At 38.1% G+C, this 17299-nt stretch overlaps 5 protein-coding genes and 1 non-coding gene across 10 annotated transcripts; 2 read left to right on the forward strand and 4 right to left on the reverse strand.

The window, feature by feature from the left end:
• Positions 1 to 386: 386 nt before the first annotated feature.
• On the reverse strand, positions 387 to 5234 carry AGD15 (ARF-GAP domain 15). Of its 2 annotated transcripts, XR_016122166.1 has the most exons (9): positions 4887 to 5234; positions 4729 to 4787; positions 4095 to 4185; positions 3667 to 3721; positions 3087 to 3177; positions 2784 to 2985; positions 1808 to 1988; positions 1423 to 1519; positions 387 to 787 (listed from the first exon to the last, which is right to left on the reverse strand). XR_016122166.1 is itself a non-coding variant. In XM_089041709.1 (8 exons), coding segments are annotated over exons 1-8 (732 nt in total). In that variant the 5' UTR covers positions 4938 to 5234; the 3' UTR covers positions 992 to 1517. The 2 variants fall into 2 exon arrangements, 1 of the variants encoding a protein (XP_088897835.1); XM_089041709.1 differs by lacking the exon at positions 387 to 787 and having other exon boundaries at positions 992 to 1519.
• Positions 5235 to 5374: 140 nt separating this feature from the next.
• Positions 5375 to 5966, reverse strand: LOC148915458 (BolA-like family protein). The gene has a single exon (XM_089041710.1). It carries the CDS (start codon positions 5846 to 5848, stop codon positions 5522 to 5524), a length of 327 nt encoding a protein of 108 aa, XP_088897836.1. The 5' UTR covers positions 5849 to 5966; the 3' UTR covers positions 5375 to 5521.
• Positions 5967 to 6040: 74 nt separating this feature from the next.
• TRNAF-GAA (transfer RNA phenylalanine (anticodon GAA)) lies at positions 6041 to 6113 on the reverse strand. The gene has a single exon. It is a non-coding gene; the product is annotated as a tRNA-Phe (tRNA).
• A 75-nt stretch (positions 6114 to 6188) lies between these two features.
• Positions 6189 to 7209, reverse strand: LOC103338869 (uncharacterized). Its single transcript, XM_008242125.2, has 2 exons — positions 7018 to 7209; positions 6189 to 6881 (listed from the first exon to the last, which is right to left on the reverse strand). Exons 1-2 carry the CDS (start codon positions 7118 to 7120, stop codon positions 6349 to 6351), a joined length of 636 nt encoding a protein of 211 aa, XP_008240347.2. The 5' UTR covers positions 7121 to 7209; the 3' UTR covers positions 6189 to 6348.
• Positions 7210 to 7385: 176 nt separating this feature from the next.
• On the forward strand, positions 7386 to 10012 carry LOC103338867 (pentatricopeptide repeat-containing protein At2g13600-like). Its single transcript, XM_008242124.3, has one exon. The coding sequence runs from the start codon at positions 7992 to 7994 to the stop codon at positions 9750 to 9752; it is 1761 nt and encodes a 586-aa protein (XP_008240346.2). The 5' UTR covers positions 7386 to 7991; the 3' UTR covers positions 9753 to 10012.
• A 1756-nt stretch (positions 10013 to 11768) lies between these two features.
• Positions 11769 to 15491, forward strand: LOC103338866 (RING/U-box superfamily protein). Of its 4 annotated transcripts, XR_514620.2 has the most exons (3): positions 11769 to 13178; positions 15175 to 15236; positions 15327 to 15491. XR_514620.2 is itself a non-coding variant. In XM_008242123.2 (2 exons), the coding sequence occupies exon 1, from the start codon at positions 12024 to 12026 to the stop codon at positions 13167 to 13169; it is 1146 nt and encodes a 381-aa protein (XP_008240345.1). In that variant the 5' UTR covers positions 11769 to 12023; the 3' UTR covers positions 13170 to 13178; positions 15175 to 15491. The 4 variants fall into 4 exon arrangements, 3 of the variants coding, with proteins under 3 accessions (XP_008240345.1, XP_088897724.1, XP_088897723.1); XM_008242123.2 differs by having other exon boundaries at positions 15175 to 15491; XM_089041598.1 differs by lacking the exons at positions 15175 to 15236; positions 15327 to 15491 and adding an exon at positions 14248 to 14864.
• The last annotated feature ends 1808 nt before the right edge of the window (positions 15492 to 17299 follow it).

Raw genomic sequence — 17299 nt, forward strand, 5'->3', positions numbered from 1 at the left:
ATGGTTGATTCGTTGGCCGAGCATCTAATTCAAGTATGTGTGTGTGTGAGTGCATTCTAATTAAGAATTAAGAATTAATTAGATGCTTGGCCAAGACAACGCGCGCGCACACACATACTTGGATCTGCAATGAAATGAAAGGTGATTCATTCAGATTTTTCCCCCAACCTCATTGGATCTGCAAAACAGACGCCTCCTCATTCAGGATCAGGAACATGTGTCGGCAAATTTGACCCTACAATAATTCATACACAATCTAATAATGAGGGCTAAGTTTGACCATATTATATGATCCATAATCTAATGAAAGCTACTTCCTCCTTCTCGAGATGATGAAGTTGCTGCGAGTGTTTGGAGAATTCTGTCATGATAAACAACCAAAACAATGCCCAAATTGGTGCTACATTCGTTTACTGCCCAAAAAAATAATAAATCCATTCATACTGTCTGCTCAACTTCTTAAAAACAAAAAAGAAACATGACGGTGAAAAATGTAGGAACAACATCATATCTTAGCCACCCGCTCTCCTGTCTTCTTAGTAAGACCTACGAAATCTTGTAAAATCAAATGCTCACTTTTTTTCTTCTTCCCTCTAGATTCTAGTATTAATATTACGTTCTTTCTCAGGTACTGTACTGATCTGATACTACAGATTCCCTCTGTAATATGCAAACTATGTTTTTTTTTCTCAGAGATGATGCCAGGCTTTCAAAAGTACCATATCTCAGCACCACAGAGGAGAAGGCGGTGTGGTGTAACACTGTATATCTTGACTGAGATCCAACCCTGTGTTGCCGCGCAGAAAGAAGGAAATATTAATCATTCAGACAGGATAGAACTTTTAAAGGTGACATGAGAACAACTAAATTAAGAGGGGTATCGAACTGAACAATATAAATAAAAGCGAAGGCTGTCCTACACAAGCGCGAGAGAAGAAGAAGAGACAGGTTCACAGACCCTACTCTTGTTCCATTGAAGGATTTGCCAAACTGGAAGGTATACTATAGGCATCTACAATTATCTCAAATAGAAAGTTTTGACACACAACATTTGCGACAGTAAGGTCTAGAGGAAGATGCAGGACATACTTTTCCCTTTCTCCCATCAAGGCAATGCAATAAACTATATTTACTGGGATCTTATGAAATAATTTACAACATGGATTTAATTCCAGTATATAATGCAAAACAAAACCATTGCTCTCAGGTGCTACGAACATTAGATGCAACTTTGACATGTGGATTGGTGCAAAAGTGCCAGGTAGTTTGGTTGGTAAGTCTTTTGGTATCGGGGAAAGATTTAAAATTAAATCCCTCCTTCTCAACAGGGTTATCTCCTCTGTGGTGTTAGTCCATAGGCCCAAACGGGCCTCCAATGCACTGATTAGAAAAGGTTGACTTATAGTACTTAAAATAGCAAACCTTGGTGAAGAGGTATATATCCTGTCAAAACTGTTCGGTAGGAATACACACTGCCCACTCCAGTAATTCCATGGGCTTCACTCAAAAATATCTTCTCCTGCAAAAATTGATTTGGATTTGAGAGTTCAGAATGTAGCAAATCTTGAATGATCACAAGGTCAGAGCTGTGTCCAATGCCATGATAAGCTTATGTTTATCCGGCTTTTTTTTTTTTTTTTTTTTGTTGAAAAAGGAAGAAGAGGAACAAGAAAAAGGAAAGATTGCTTCCACGTCTTTTTCTTCTGACCCATAGTTCAATTTCAGTAGTTTCTTGAGAAACCCAACTAAAAATATTAAATAAATAATAATATTTCTTTTTAAAAAAAAGTAGCACCAGTTCTCTTACAATCAAAAGTTTGCCAGCGTGGAGGAGTGGGATAGTCCTGTTTTGCATCAGGGACATAAAGCAAGCTGAATAAATCTGTTGTACCGTTGCTCTTGTTTGAGGCTGTATCACATTCCATCATAGGTGGTGGCCCATTTGGTGGAGGTGAAGTAGTAAACTTATGATTCAAATCTAAGGAAATCTGCAACGAACAAAACAAATATTAACCAGTGAACTCTTTAAACTTGGTCAAATGTACCACAAAAAATGACTTATAGCAAAAGGAGCATTACAAACACATTTGAAAAAGCACGTAGAGAAACATGAAAGATTAGAAGGCATACATCAAATCGCAGAAGCAGATAGGCCCTGGAAAGTAGTGACCTTTCCCTTTTGTTTTATCTTTTTGACACTCGAAATCAGTCATATTACATGTTAATTGCTATGGATAAAAATTTTTTGTAGAAGACAATTTTAAGAGAGGCCTAAGTATGGTATGTTAGGTATATTAAAAAAGGGTAGAGGCAAATAGCAACTCGACAACCCATGAACTCAAATGATATCATTTACCCCAAAATAAAAAATAAAAAACTAGGAAAATCAATATTGTAAAACTTCTTTGTGCTTCACCATCAGACCTAATTTCTCAATCTCATTAACTCCAAAGAAAGCAACCCGCCCAGAATGAATCTGGACTTTCTTACTCTCAGCTTTAAACCGCCAAGTTCTAAAGCTCCCTCGTTGATCCACGAATGAGCATGACCCAACTCAATTAAGGATCAGAAATAAACATAAAGAAGTCTAATTATAGTGGAATATTCTACAAACACACCAAGTGGTAGAAGCACCCTAATCAATGATATCTACAAAACAGGTTTGTTACAAATGCAAAGTACGAGGAAGGAGCAATAAACATTTTTATATACCTAATAACTACAAACAAATTAATGGTTTTATGCAAGAAAAAATAAAAAACTTAATAAGATACAAAATTTACCCCACGGGATCTTGCCACTGAAGGAGCACTTTGTCCCAGGTGCTTAGAAAGTACTGCTTCTTCAAGAGAATGTCTCCTTGTTTTCTTGGGAACTTCGCTTGTAGCTCCACCTTCTACCAACTTGTTGGAACTGATGCTCATTTCAACTAGTTTAGGAGCCGGTTGTTTTGCGTTCTTTGCAACCCACATTTTTCCTTCATACCTAAAAGTTACTAAGAAAGTTAAGAACAAAAGGAAATAATAAACAACAAATTCTTCAAGTTGCACATGAAAGCTCATAATTAGCTTCACCAAACAACTTACTTGGCACGAATAAACTTTTCAATCTCGCTTCTTTCAAAATGTGCCGGCAATTCTTTTTCCCAATAACTGTTTGCCTTTTCATTACCCACAGCTACGCAAAGATACACAGAAAGTTGATTAGTATGATAATGAATCAGAACATAATAGTCAGTTAGACAAGAGATAAAAACCATCCAGAGCAAAATGTGAATACTGAAGTGATGTTCCCTAACAGCTACTTCAGTCCAATTATTTAGGGGGAAAAAAAAAAGGAAATAGAGGAAAAATATATATTCACTAAGATGAGAGCAATGCATATGCACCAGTTACCGTAGGAATGCCCATGTTTCTGAACCATATAAACAATGATGACAGAAGCTGCCTGCTTGTATGGTTTACCAAATTTGTGTAGTCCTGTCTTACTAAATTGAGAGTGTTTATGCTTGTATAACATGACCATGCATGTATGTGGGGTAGATAGATAGATAGATCATCTATTATAGATGATAATATATATATATATATATATATATATATAGAGAGAGAGAGAGAGAGAGAGAGAGAGAGAGAGAAGATGAGAGAAGCTGAATGGTGTTCTTACATTCCATAAAAGCAACCTGTTCTGGCAGCCATGTATCCAAAGTAGCAGACCGTACCTATTTCAAAAACAAACCAGGCTACGCTATCATTAGAACATAGAGCTGCAATTATATGAAACATAATCTATTCAAACAGATTAACGATCAAATAAAGAAAATTACTGAATTTTGGTAAACCAACAGGTCAATAGCCAGAACATATAAATAGCTTATAGTATATTCAAGCTATGCCAGTAACCAAACATAATTTTACATTTACATGACTATATAATAATGAAGAGTGAAGCCATTCCCAGATAACTTCTCATTAGTACCAAACCAATTGAATTTTAAAAGCCAGAGAAGGAAAGAATAAAAACAAGAAAAGTTTACTGACTAAAAAAGGATATGAAATAGAGGAAATAGAGAAATGATAGGTAGGCAAATAAACCTTTGAAATATGCACTCCAAGGCTACGATGAATTCCTGAACATTGCATGCAAATAAATATTCCCAGGTTCACACTTGCCCATCGTGGGGCTCTGAAAGAAAAATATTGCAGCACAAAAATTTCATTAATATCCATATCAGATTGCCACCAGGCTTGGGAAAACAATCTAAAACTGAAATTGAAGAGTTTTAGCAGTTGGTTTAAAAAGCTTTAACACTTAAAAGAACCTTCCCAAACCTAAGGAAAGAGATTTTGGGATAAATAATTGAGGGTCCAAGATGAGTAACTCTAACTCAAAGGATTCTCAATTTCAAGATTGTGTGTTATACAAAATTATTCTACTTGCGCACGCATACTTGTTTTCCTAAATGAGACCACAGTCAGAGAGATGATGACTACCTACAAACTAAATGCACAGGAACATGAACATGGATGTGTACACAACAAGAAAGAGAGAGAAATTTGAAGATATGAGTCTGCCTTAAATTTAATTAAGCATCATCAAGAAATGGCCATAAAAAAATCGGATTTTAACCAAATACTATGAAATGTAGCAAATTAAAGTATTTTAAGACAGAAGAAAAAATATGGTAGACGACACATTAAATAAGGAAATGGATTGCGAAATGTGTACTTGCTCCGACAATCAGCACATTCCCTGTTTTGCGGCAGCTTAAGAAGACCTTCTAAAATCTGGACGCACATGTAACAACACAGCAGACAGAATAATTGCAATTGTAATAGATGAATGTCAAATAATAAAAAAAGTTGAAACAGAAAAAGAAAGGAGACCTTGGAGTGTTTGGCGTTGAGCTCCTTGGAAACGGAGGCTTTGTCATTCATTGTTGATTGCGAGTGTGCCTCCCTTCGTTACTGTGTTGGTTTGGTTGATATGGAACCTGAAACAACAACAACACAATAACACATAGACAACAGAAGCAACGCGGGGGGAGAGAGAGAGAGAGAGAGAGAGAGAGAGAGAGAGAGGCAAGCAGACAGACAGACACAGATTGAGTCTTGAATGAAGGTAGAGGCTCAACAAATTCCAAGGGGAAACGGTTGGCATTCCTTAAAACACGCCACATTCAGTGTTACTTCAATTTTCCATTTTCCTTCCAACTATACTATATACATATATATACTCATTCTATTCTATAAATCTATTTGAGTTTTGAATTTTGACTGACCATCTCACCTCAAAAAGCAAGCATTATGCCCTGCTACTCATTCAACAACAGAATCCAGATGACAAATTTATAGTTGTAAAATTATAACGCATATTTCTGAAAGAGATTGGTATTTCAATTTCAAAGTTCGACTCAGTAAAAATGCATACATCATCTGATAAATCGATTCATAAAAGATAGAACGAGAAACCCTCATAAACAGTGACAAGGAAGGAAATAGCAGGTGGAAATTGGAATGGCTTAGTTGGGGCCAATCTCTTGGGGAGTCTTGGCCACAATAGACAGCGCATGGAGACCAGACTGAAGCTCGTCGGCTAAGGCGTCGTACACCATGCGGTGTCGTTTCACCAGGCTCTGCCCCTCGAATTTTGGGGACACGACCTTGAGGTTGAAGTGCGTTTCGCCATCCTTGTTGTTAGCGTTGGCCCTCATGGCGGCGTGGCCTGCGTGCTGATGCGACACGTCTTCTATCTCCAAAACGCTCGCTTCCAACGCCGTCTGCAATTTCGTCCTCATTCTGCTCGCTCGAGACAGCTGCAAAACCTTCGCTCCCCCCCTTGAACCCATTTTTCTTTTTCTTTTTTCCTTCCTTCCCTATACTCACTCCAGCTGCAGCACAAACACAATACTCACACACTAACTCAGTCAGGAGGTTGAGGTTGAGGCTGTGCATTCACTTAAGAATTCTTTTAGAGACATAAAAAAAATGGAAGAAAATAAAAACAAAGATTAAAAAATGGAAGCAAAAAAACAAAAGTCTGCGGTGAGCGTGGATCGAACACGCGACCTTCAGATCTTCAGTCTGACGCTCTCCCAACTGAGCTATCCCCGCAATTGTTGACATTTAATGAATGATAGATTTCTTTATCTCTAACATAACAGAATGTACAAGCCAACAAACAGAAAATAACCATATGAAAAAGAATCAGACTTCAATATATTCGTATATACGAATCATACACCCGTAATTTCAAATTCAAAGGGGCATGTTTATTAGTTAATTAAATCGCAGTATATATACATAAGTGTAAGTGTAACATGATGATCACGAGTTTGGAAACAAATAACTAATAGGAATAGGAATATGGGTGTCCATGTTTGTAATATTTGACAACATATGCCCCGAAACCAAAAGCGACCACCGCCACCGCCACCGCCACCCCAAGCTTGAGCGCAACATCTTTTCCCACTAATTTGGATCTTGAAAGTAAAGCAGTTCTGGTACCACAAGAAGAAGTCCTTTGGCCTTTACATTCATTATTATTATTATTTTTGTAATCACTTATTTGGTCTTTAATTGTAGTTTTGTCTTGTTGAAGATGATCAGCTGGTACCACTAGTTTTTCCTTTTGAGTACTAGTAGTAGTGTTCTTGGGAGGACTGGAAATGCGGACGTTGGAAACTTTCTGAGGCATCGTAACTGTAAGAACTCCTCCCGCAAGCTTGGCACGAACTTCATTTGGATCGCAATTCTTGTCTGCAAGTTTGATTTCTTTGTGGAAGCGGCTCCATGTGTTCATGAGACTCAGGGGACGTTCTCCATGGATTGTAAGAATCCCCAAATTATTGGTTTGGACCTTGAGGTGTTCCTTTCTGAAACCTGATATGACAGTCACACACACACACATCATCGTCCATTATCACTACATTAATTCATTGTATATAAACCCTTGGTTAGCTATATAAACCCAATACAAAATCTAATTTACTAGCTAGTGCAAATCACAAATACATACCATCTGGAAGATGGATCTCAACCGTGTCGGGCTTATTCCATTTGCAGTAGGGTTCAAAGTCTTCATAAATACGTTGGGGTTCAGCTCCGGCGTTGTTTTCCATGGTAATATCTAGACTTTAGAACACAAGAATTAATGTCTAGATATATATATATATATGTTAGAGAAATATTAATTCTTGATACTGAGGAAGATCTATGTCTCTATGTCTCTATGTCTCTATTTATACTCCCCATTTTTTGTTGGGGAATGAATGAATACAAAGGCACCAAGCTAACTATATAGCTGGCTGATATTAGACGTTTCTTACGGTTGTCCTTTTAAGAGAGAAAGAGAATCATTCTTTTTTTATTTCCTAAGGTTTCTGGATTGCTTCTGTGCCTTCTTCATTTCAAGAATATTATTCAGGGAAGGGAACTCTTTCTTCAGAGTCCATGTTCATCTCCTCGCCTGCAAAGGTACTGCTACTGTCTTCTTTCATATGCAATACATTTTTACCTTCATCTTTTGGCAACATGCAGATGTAGTTGCGTGTCGGAAATGTTATGTAGCTATAAAGAACAATTAAAAATAAAAATACTGGGTCTATCCCAATGAAAAAGGGAATCCCCAGGACTATGTCATCGTAATTGTGTGTGTATGAGAAATCATCATCTTCTCTAGTTTATACTATAACTTGTACTCCAATAAAAAAAAAATGTAAAAATACCCTTGTGTTGGATGTGAAGTGGATTATGAGTTGTACGACTATTGGTCAAACCAATGTAGCCGCTTCATTGCAGCCGAATTCCAACGCCCCTATAAATTTAGACAAGAAATATCAATCTCATATTATTTTTATGCGACAAAGTAACAAGGTTTTTTTGTTGCTAAAATCCAGTGTCAAAGGTTGGACTAGGGCTAGAAGCAGTAGAAATGATAGACCATGTTGTAAATCATCACGTTAGACAAAAAAATTTAAATTAAGTAGATAGATGCTCCGCCCGCGCCCAGGTAGTCGTGCTCTTTCTGGAGACGCATTTACGCTTGCCGCATCAAAATCCACACACATCTTGGCCACAGAGGAAGAGACTTACTCCCACTTGTTGCGTACATGTGGCCAAACCTCTAACTTACCCCATGGCAGAGCAATTCATGCAAAACTCATCAAGGGCTCTCTGCCCTTTTCGCCTTTTCTTCAAAATCATTTACTCAACATGTATGCTAAATGTGGCGATCTTAGCAATGGTCTCCAACTGTTTGATGAAATGCCTCACAAAAATGTTGTGTCGTGGTCTGCGGTTATTACGGGCTTTGTCCAACATGGCTGTCCTAAAGAAGCCCTATCTTTGTTTGGTCGTATGCACCAGGATAGCACGACCAAGCCCAATGAGTTTACCTTGGTTAGCGCGCTCCACGCATGTTCCTTGTATGGCAATCTGACTCAAGCTTACCAAGTTTACGCATTCATAGTTCGCCTAGGATTCCAGTGGAATGCTTTCCTGATGAATGCATTCTTGACTGTTTTAGTAAGACAGGGGGAATTAACAGAGGCTTTGGAAGTGTTTGAGAATTGCCCCAATAAAGATATTGTGTCTTGGAATGCTATCATGGCTGGCTACTTGCAGTGTTCTTATTTGGAAATACCAAACTTCTGGTGTCGTATGAATCGCGAGGGAGTGAAACCCGACGGCTACACATTTTCGAGTGTTCTCACTGGGTTGGCTGCTCTCACTGATCTTAAAATGGGTGTCCAGGTTCATGCACAGCTTGTCAGGTGTGGTCATGGGGATGAGATGTGTGTGGGGAACTCTTTGGCTGATATGTACATTAAAAATCATAAGTTAGTGGATGGCTTCAAAGCCTTTGATGAGATGCCTTCAAAAGATGTGTGTTCATGGACCCAAATGGCTGCCGGGTGCCTCCAATGTGGGGAACCAAGCAAAACGCTTGAGATTATTGCTCAAATGAAGACAGTGGGTATAAAGCCAAACAAGTTCACACTTGCAACTGCCCTGAATGCCTGTGCCAATTTGGCTTCCTTGGATGAAGGGAAGAAATTCCATGGCTTGAGAATTAAACTCGAAACTAGTACTGATGTTGATGTGTGCGTGGATAACGCTCTGCTAGACATGTATGCAAAATCTGGATGCATGGAGGGTGCATGGTGTGTTTTTCAGTCAATGAAGGATCGTTCTGTGGTGTCATGGACCACAATGATCATGGGGTGCGCACAAAATGGGCAAGCTAGAGAAGCTCTTGACATTTTTGATAAGATGAGGCTGGAGGAAGGTGTTGAGCCAAATTACATCACCTTCATATGCCTGCTTTATGCATGTAGCCAAGGAGGGTTTATTCATGAAGGATGGAAGTATTTTGCCTCCATGACTCATAACCATGGAATCTCCCCCGGAGAAGACCATTATGCATGCATGGTGAATCTTCTAGGCCGAGCTGGACGTATAAAGGAAGCTGAGCGATTAATCTTGAACATGCCCTTTAAACCAGGTGTTCTGGTTTGGCAAACTTTGCTTGGTGCTTGTCAGGTTCATGGCGATACAGAAACTGGAAAGCGTGCAGCAGAGCATGCATTAGATATAAACAGAACAGACCCATCAACGTATGTATTACTGTCAAACATGTTTGCTGGTTTGAGCAACTGGGACAGTGCTGGGATGCTGAGGAAACTAATGGAGTCTAGGGATGTAAAGAAATTGCCTGGATCCAGTTGGATTGAAATAGAAAAAGGCCACTGACCAACTCTAGCCCTCAAAAGATTTGCTTGAAATGCAATGGAGTGACGGGGGACGACCAACTTTTTTTCAATCTACTGTGAGATCGAGTAATGAACCAACTCTAGCCCTCAAAAGATTAGCTTGAAATGAAATGGAGTGACTACACTGAGATCGAGTAATGAACGATATTGTCTTTAAAGACTATTCTTTCTTTGTATTTGATTTCTTTCTTGGCGGTAAGCCAAGTAGTCATATGATCTGTGATCGCGATTCTGGCAAAATTTGATTTCATTCCTTATTCAAACTCAAGCACTCGTCTTGCAACGGAAATTCAACTATGGGCCGACTACTTCTTCACGGATCAGAGCCTCTTTGAGCCTTTCCTTGGAGCTTAATCGGCCCCCATATTCATTAGTTTTCAAGCCCAGTAAGGCAAAGAAATAGGAAAAACTATAAAAAGTAGACCCTCCATACGCCCAACGCTTATGCAATTGATGGATGGGTATTAAGGAGTTCCTCGTTATAATTTAGAGTATCCAATTAAAGGAAGGTCGCCGCTCCAACATATTTTTTTGTTCTTGAGGGATGTTAACTGAAATCTATTTCAGGATTTTTGTGAAAACTGTGGTAGAGTTTCGTAATTATGAGTGGGCATCAAACCAACCAAACTGTTCAAATTGACTCCAATATGACAAGTTTGGTTCGGTTTCAACACCAAACAAGTATAATTTTACACTGAACTGAATTGATCGTGATTAGTTTGGTTTATTTGATTTAGCCTATATGAAATTCGCCTATCCCAAATCAAACCACTTATGCTAATTTTATTAATTTTTGGCGCTAGGCATTTTACTTATTGTTTATTACTGTTAGCCTTTCCGCACGCTCTTCTACGCCACTAAGAGACTTTTAACAAAATTTTAAATTTATTTAGCTATACTATTATGTTTCATTATAGACATTGATATATCAACCTTTAAAGTAATGAGAGATTTAGAAATTATAATGATGGATCCAATGTTCGTTTTACATGTGTTCAAAAAATTATCCAGATTGTCAGGTTGTTGATTTTGACTCCATAAGATTATAAGTAAGAAATTTTTTGATGTGTTTGTTTCAATTTTCAAGTGTAGAATTGTTGTGTTTCATTTTGCATGACTATTAAATTTGAAAAGTGTGTAAATACAAGTTCTAAAAAATGAAACAATAAAAGTAATTATAGCTTTATATTGTCATTAAGCCAAATCACTATAGGAAAAAGAAAAAAAAACTAGGGTTGAGCTTAGGCTTAAATTCCCTAAACCACAAACCCTAAACCATTAATAATTAATTAGTTTTATCATAATTTAGAGATGAAACTAGCCCAAACATGATCATGCCCTCTTTTTTTAGAACAAATGATAATTCATTAATCAAGCATCAGAACATAAGAGTTGGCATGTAAGAGCACTTCCAGTGGTAGTGCTAACCTGGGCAAAAGGCCCCCTAGGTTCCCAAAACCCATTCCAGCAATGAAATCTAGTCAGGGAAAATGGTGGGCTCTACTAAGACTGGACAGCCCTGAAGACAAGAACAACTCGAGTTGTTGCATGAGGATTGTGATATTAGCGAAAAAAATAATTTAAAAATATATAAAAAAATTCTGAAAAATTATCAAAAAATATTTTTTTGATACACATACCTAGCAATTTTTCAATTATTAATCTCATACATATAAATAAAATTAATCCCATGTAAGTAGTAATTGCTCTTGAGTTGCCATGACAATAAGTGGAAAAGTAACAAAAATATTACTATTCATGTGAATATTAACCGCCCTTACTTGCCCCTGCCTTTTTGTCATAATAAATAGATGATAGGGCTCTAAAAGGAAATAAATTACACGTAAATAAATAAATTACATGTAATGCTAAAAAAGAAAAAAGAAAAAAGAAAAAAGAAAAAGGAAAATTGCCGTTGTTTGAGGATAGATAGGGAAAAGTGGGAAAAAAGAATTTGTAACTTAAAAACCATATAGGACGTAAATAAGTTTGTGTCATATTAGGACTGTAAGTCCGCTCCTAGTCACCCTCATCCGTCGTATACTCGTATATCGGCGTACACTCGCGAACAACGCCTAAACACTCACCATTCATCCATTTATTATTTATTTCAACTTTCCACAATCTCTCTCTCTCTCCTAAAATCCCTCCCTCCCTCCTTCAGTTTCAGGTCTTCCTCGTTTCGTCCTCCATATAAATCGCTCGCCTATCCTCTCTGTCGAAACTCTCTTTCTTTCTCAATCAAAGCGACATGTCGTCCTCGGGCGGCAACTCCGGCAGTGTTGGTGGCCCGATCGCTCCTCCTCAGCTTTACTTTTGCCACCAGTGCGATCGTACGGTTTCCCTCAACCCTCCACCTACCTCCGATCTCGTTTGCCCTATTTGCAGTGGTGGTTTCGTCGAAGAGATGGAAACCCCTAACTCTAACCCTTTCCCCCCCAATCCCTTCTTCTCCGTCCCCTCCTCCGACGCTCCTCCCTTCGCCTCCAGCGGCTTTCCCCTCCTCTTCTCCGCCCCCGGCCCTGGAAATTTCTCCGACGATCTCTCTGCCCTCTTCGGCGGCGCACCCGCACGCTCCTCGCCGTTTCAGGACCCCGACGCCTTCAACCCCTTTGTGTTCCTTCAAAACTATTTGCAAACCCTAAGAGCGAATGGTGCCAATGTCCAGTTCGTGATCGATAACAACCCCGGCGCCGGGGGGGACCCGGCAGGTTTTCGCGTCCCCCACAATCTTAATCTCGGCGACTACTTCTTCGGCCCGGGCCTCGAGCAATTGATCCAGCAGCTCGCGGAGAACGACCCAAACCGGTACGGCACGCCACCCGCTTCGAAATCCGCGGTGGAGGGCTTGCCGGTTGTGAAAATCTCAAAGGAGTTGTTGGATTCCGATTCGTCCCAGTGCGCTGTGTGTAAGGACTCGTTCGAGCTCGGCGAGGAGGCCAAGCAGATGCCCTGTAAGCACATATACCATTCGGATTGCATTCTGCCTTGGCTGGAATTGCACAACTCATGTCCTGTTTGTCGCTACGAGTTGCCCACCGATGATACTGATTACGAGCAGAGGCTTAGCGGGGCCCCCGCCAATGCCAATCGAGCTAATCAATCTGCGGCAGCTGGTGGGGTCAATATTTTTGCCGGAGTTGGTGGTGGGAGTGGGAGTGGGAGTGGGAGTGGGATTGGGATTGGGATTGGTGCGCCATCTCTAGACAATCAGAGTCCAACTCCCCGAACGGTGGAGCGGAGATTTACCATCTCCTTGCCACGCCTTTTCAGGGTATTTGGTGGTTCTGCTGAGACTAGTAATAGTGGGAGTGGAAACAATGATGAGTCGAACTCGGGAAATAGGGGAGGTCATAACTCTGGATCGGAGGAGCCTAGGCATGAAGATCTTGATTAAACACAAATGGTATTGCACTTGCTACCATACACATTCATTTTTGTCTTCCATTTTGTTTATGTTGTATGTCATTCAAAGAGAATCATCATTTACTCGTTTCATGCTTGCATCAGTAGTTTAACTGATACATATTGGGAATTTTTCTTATAATTGCGCTTCATGTGAAATGCTTGACTAATATTGACAAATATACTTGTATCTGTACTTGAATTTTTATGTTGATTACTTAAGAGTTAGGCCTTTCATGTGGCAAATTTGCAACTCTATTTTACCTTAGTGACATTGTTTTGCTTGAGTTATCTGTAGATGTTGCTTCAAAAAAAGTTATATGTAGCTGATTAATGGGGGAAGAATGACATATGATGGTCTTTAAAGGTTTGGTGAAAGGAAAAGCTATTATATGGAGTCGGGGCATATTTTTTCCAAAAGCATGAAGTTATAGCAACAACATGCAACCAACCAATGATATGACATAAAATACATGTACCTATAAATTGTTTCTGAATTACCATGAGATAAAAGTTGTATGTACTGTGTAGTAAAAAGACAAAGAAGTACAGTTGAGCTCCTTTCATGTTAAACTCCCAACAAACCCCCACAATCATATATTAGCCCTCTTTGAACTAGTAAACGTCAATTAAATAATGCATACAGAAGAATTCTAGAAATCATACCATAGTCTATCAGTGGTAACACACAGAAATGCCACACCGACTGTTACACGGAATTATTGATATTCTCGATATGTATCATATCTGCCATCTTGCAATGTGGGTATGAATCATCCATATCTTATGAAACAGTTGTAGGAGGTGACTTTCATGACATTTGTAGGATATTGAATGATATCCTAGACAGTAAGATACTTATTTTTAGGAGAGATAGGAGAGAGATCTACAAGGTGCATAATTACCACTTCCATGACAGACTAAGTTTTATTATGTCCCAAGGCATTATTGATCATCCTCTGCTACAGGAGGTTTATGTGGTCTAAACTCCTCGAATAATCCTTAATCTTTGTAGGATTGATCGTTCCCCATATCTAGTGACTGGGATGTTCTTTTGTTGTGTTGCTCAGGTGTCCGGGGCAGTCGTAAATCACATCCTGATAATGTTTGATTAGGGGATCAGCAGTTATCATAGTCCCTTCAGAATTGAGAATATGTGGCTTATCGTTCCTGATTTCAATGACAAAATCAAGTTGGGTGTCAGGGTTATGTGGTAGAGGTTGTTCCTAGTTTTTGCTTTTATTGGAAGTCCAGCTTTTGAAGCTAAATCTCAAAAAAGTCAAGAGAGATGAGGTTGGACGTATAGTTATGACTTATGATAATTAGATACATTGACTATTGGAATCATTTGATGCATCAGATTCTTGATAGGAGCATACTTGTCGCTGTCAAAATCAGCTGAACTTGTGTGCTGATGAGATTTTATAAGGTGTTCCATTTCAAAGAGTTGGACCGTTTTTTGTTTCATCCGAATCTAGGATCATTAAAGACTGCATTATGTGAGTCCAGCATAGAAAGCATATTTTGGTTATCTTTCGCTTTTTAACCGTCTTGTTTGTGTGCGGTCTTGTGTACTATGAGTATGTCTGAATTACTTAAGGTTTTTTAGCACAAGCCATACATAACAAAGTTCTTTTGTTCTACTTTATTGAAACTTGAGGAATCAATATGGAGCCTGGTTGGATCATTTCGACTGAATATTTTACTATATTTGCAGCAATTTATGCATATAATTCGTTTAATTTATCATGTATAATTGTTTTACATGCAGTAGGTGATTTAGTTACTCTAAGTTGTAAGACATTTTGCGTGTGTTTTTTTTTTCTTCTGGCTTGATATGTGTTGAGTGCAGTTTTGCTTGGCTTTTTAACAACCAACCCCCCCCCCCCCCATCCTCCTCTTTTTCTCTCCTCTCTCTCTCTCTCTCTCTCTCTCTCTCTCATGTTATAGTTTTATGAAGATTTCAATTAAAAGGTAATATTCTGTCTTTTTGGTAGGTGCAATGAGCAGCATGGATCTGCAACCATTGTTGAACAAAGAAAGATCTTATACATTAACAGTTAGTGACAGTTGCTTTTTAAAATATTTTGCCCTGATAATCATAGGTAAAATACTATTGTTAATGTCGTTGTTGCGAATTCTTTTATAGGTTCATCATCAATTTGTGCGAATTTGATGTGCATTATCAGCGTTGTGTTGTGTCCTGTAAAAAATTTCCATTTGGGTACCATGGTAATTTTTGGATGTCGTCTGTAATACGTGTATTACATGGTCTTGTTTCTTCTTCTACTACAAGGGGGCTTATTTGAGTTGAGAGGTGTCGTCAAGTGCTGTATCTATTTGCTTTCGTTTCATTCTCCATTTTGCGGACATGCACATGCACATGCCGACCCTTTTAAAAAGAGGCATTGCTTGCTGCAAGCATCCTTCTTGTGGTGGTGATGCATTGTGCATAAACATAATAATACGCATAAATAAATAAATACTGCTCTGCTCGCTGGGGCCTTTTCTTTTCCATCTTTTATCTATGTTTCCTTGTTTCTCGCACCCTCTCCCGCTCCCGCTCCCTCTCCCTCCCTTTGCTTAAAAAAGCCTTTCCAAATGAAACAATGAGCCATTCGACCGAAAAAAAAGTGAACCAGAGCCAAAGAGGATTTGACTGACTCACTGTTTTCTTTTTTTTTCTCCTGGGCGACTCGAATTAGAGGAGGAGAGGACTGCAATTTGATGCTATCCGTTTCGTTTATGTAAAAGATAAAACTTGGGTGGTGGGAGGGATATATTATTCCTCGCCAAAAGAATAAAGGCAACAAGGAAAAATTCGGTAGTTTATTTATTGCGTGGCAGGAAGCAGGAAGGAAAACTGAAAAAAAGAAGAGCTTGGACGCCTGGCGGCTAGAGACAATTTGACTAGTATGATATGATATGTACACAGTACATGTCAGTCAGACGATTTTACACATAATTTAAAATGAGATTTTCTATTTAAACTCCGCACTTCTCTTTGTTCACCTCAATATTTAAATCATTAAGTTGTAAGCTTTATTATTGTGTAAAAAAACAAAAAAAGTCATCTAACTTAATAATTAAACCTAGTATATTTATACACAAATTTTACATACCCCACAATTCTTTATATTAAGTTTTAGAAACTTCCTTCCGACTTCTTGTTAAACTCTCTCTCTCTCTCTCTCTCCCTCAACAATACTCAAGTGTTAGAATTTCAGTTACAGTTCTTAAAGAGAGGTAAAAATGTTCTCTTTCTCTAGAAAGTATTAAATTTCGGATTTGAGGTTTCAATTTTGTGTGTTTTTTTTTTGCTAGGAACAAAGAAAATTGTGGGGTTTAAATAGAAAATCTCTTTTAGTTCTTATATTTTTTAGTTTGGGAGTGTATTTAAGGGTAGTTTAGAAAGATAGCGGGGGTTTCTTAGAAATTGTGAAAATTTAAATTAAAAGTTGGGGTAAACTTAGAACATAGAGTGAAGTGTGGGATTTATATAAAAAATCTCTTTAAAATTATATAGTAGCCAATCAGTGTTCAGTCTAATAACACTCATAGTCGACTTTCTTTGAAGAAATCGCTTCAAATTTCACTGACGATAAAATTGATTTATTTAATAATTATTTAAGGTTTGTTTGGTATTATACTTAAAAAAAATTAATTCAAAAATTATGATTTATTTTTAAAATATGAGTTTTAAAAATTTAAAAACTTGTTTGGTATTAAACTCCAAACTATTTTTAAGATCTAAAAAAAATTGAAATTAAAATTAGAAACTCTAGACTTCCTAATTGAAATTTATAAATTAAAAAAAAAAAAAAAAGAAGAAGAAGAGAAGAGGAGAGAGGAGAGAAGGATGCGTGCTTCCTAAGTTTACCAGGAAAAAAATGAAGAGAGACGAGAGAGAGAGAGAGAGAGAGAGTGCAAATAGAGAGAAATTTTTTTGTAAAACCTCACTTTTTTTGTTTTTAGTAATGAGAGTGTTTTTGAGTTTTTTTTTGTTTGTTTGGGTTTTCAAAAATGGGCTTACCAAATGAGTTTTTATGATTTTGGACTAAATATCTGTTTTTAAGTTTATAAAATTGAATCTAAATAGGATATCAAAGGAGCTCTTAGCGA

Source organism: Prunus mume, linkage group LG7 (genome assembly GCF_029339155.1).
Source record: "Prunus mume cultivar Tortuosa linkage group LG7, ASM2933915v1, whole genome shotgun sequence".
Taxonomy (NCBI): domain Eukaryota; kingdom Viridiplantae; phylum Streptophyta; class Magnoliopsida; order Rosales; family Rosaceae; genus Prunus; species Prunus mume.

Bases quoted from the DNA above. Each gene is read 5' to 3' on its own strand.
- AGD15 (XM_089041709.1), bottom strand. From the start codon at position 4,937: ATGAATGACAAAGCCTCCGTTTCCAAGGAGCTCAACGCCAAACACTCC. The intron at 4,788-4,886 runs GTCTCCTTTCTT...ATGTGCGTCCAG, and splicing joins TCAACGCCAAACACTCCAAG to ATTTTAGAAGGTCTTCTTAA. The intron at 3,722-4,094 runs GTTTATTTGCCT...TTTTTGAAATAG, and splicing joins TTGGAGTGCATATTTCAAAG to GTACGGTCTGCTACTTTGGA.
- LOC148915458 (XM_089041710.1), bottom strand. From the start codon at position 5,848: ATGGGTTCAAGGGGGGGAGCGAAGGTTTTGCAGCTGTCTCGAGCGAGC.
- LOC103338869 (XM_008242125.2), bottom strand. From the start codon at position 7,120: ATGGAAAACAACGCCGGAGCTGAACCCCAACGTATTTATGAAGACTTT. The intron at 6,882-7,017 runs GTATGTATTTGT...CTGTCATATCAG, and splicing joins TGAGATCCATCTTCCAGATG to GTTTCAGAAAGGAACACCTC.
- LOC103338867 (XM_008242124.3), top strand. From the start codon at position 7,992: ATGCTCCGCCCGCGCCCAGGTAGTCGTGCTCTTTCTGGAGACGCATTT.
- LOC103338866 (XM_008242123.2), top strand. From the start codon at position 12,024: ATGTCGTCCTCGGGCGGCAACTCCGGCAGTGTTGGTGGCCCGATCGCT.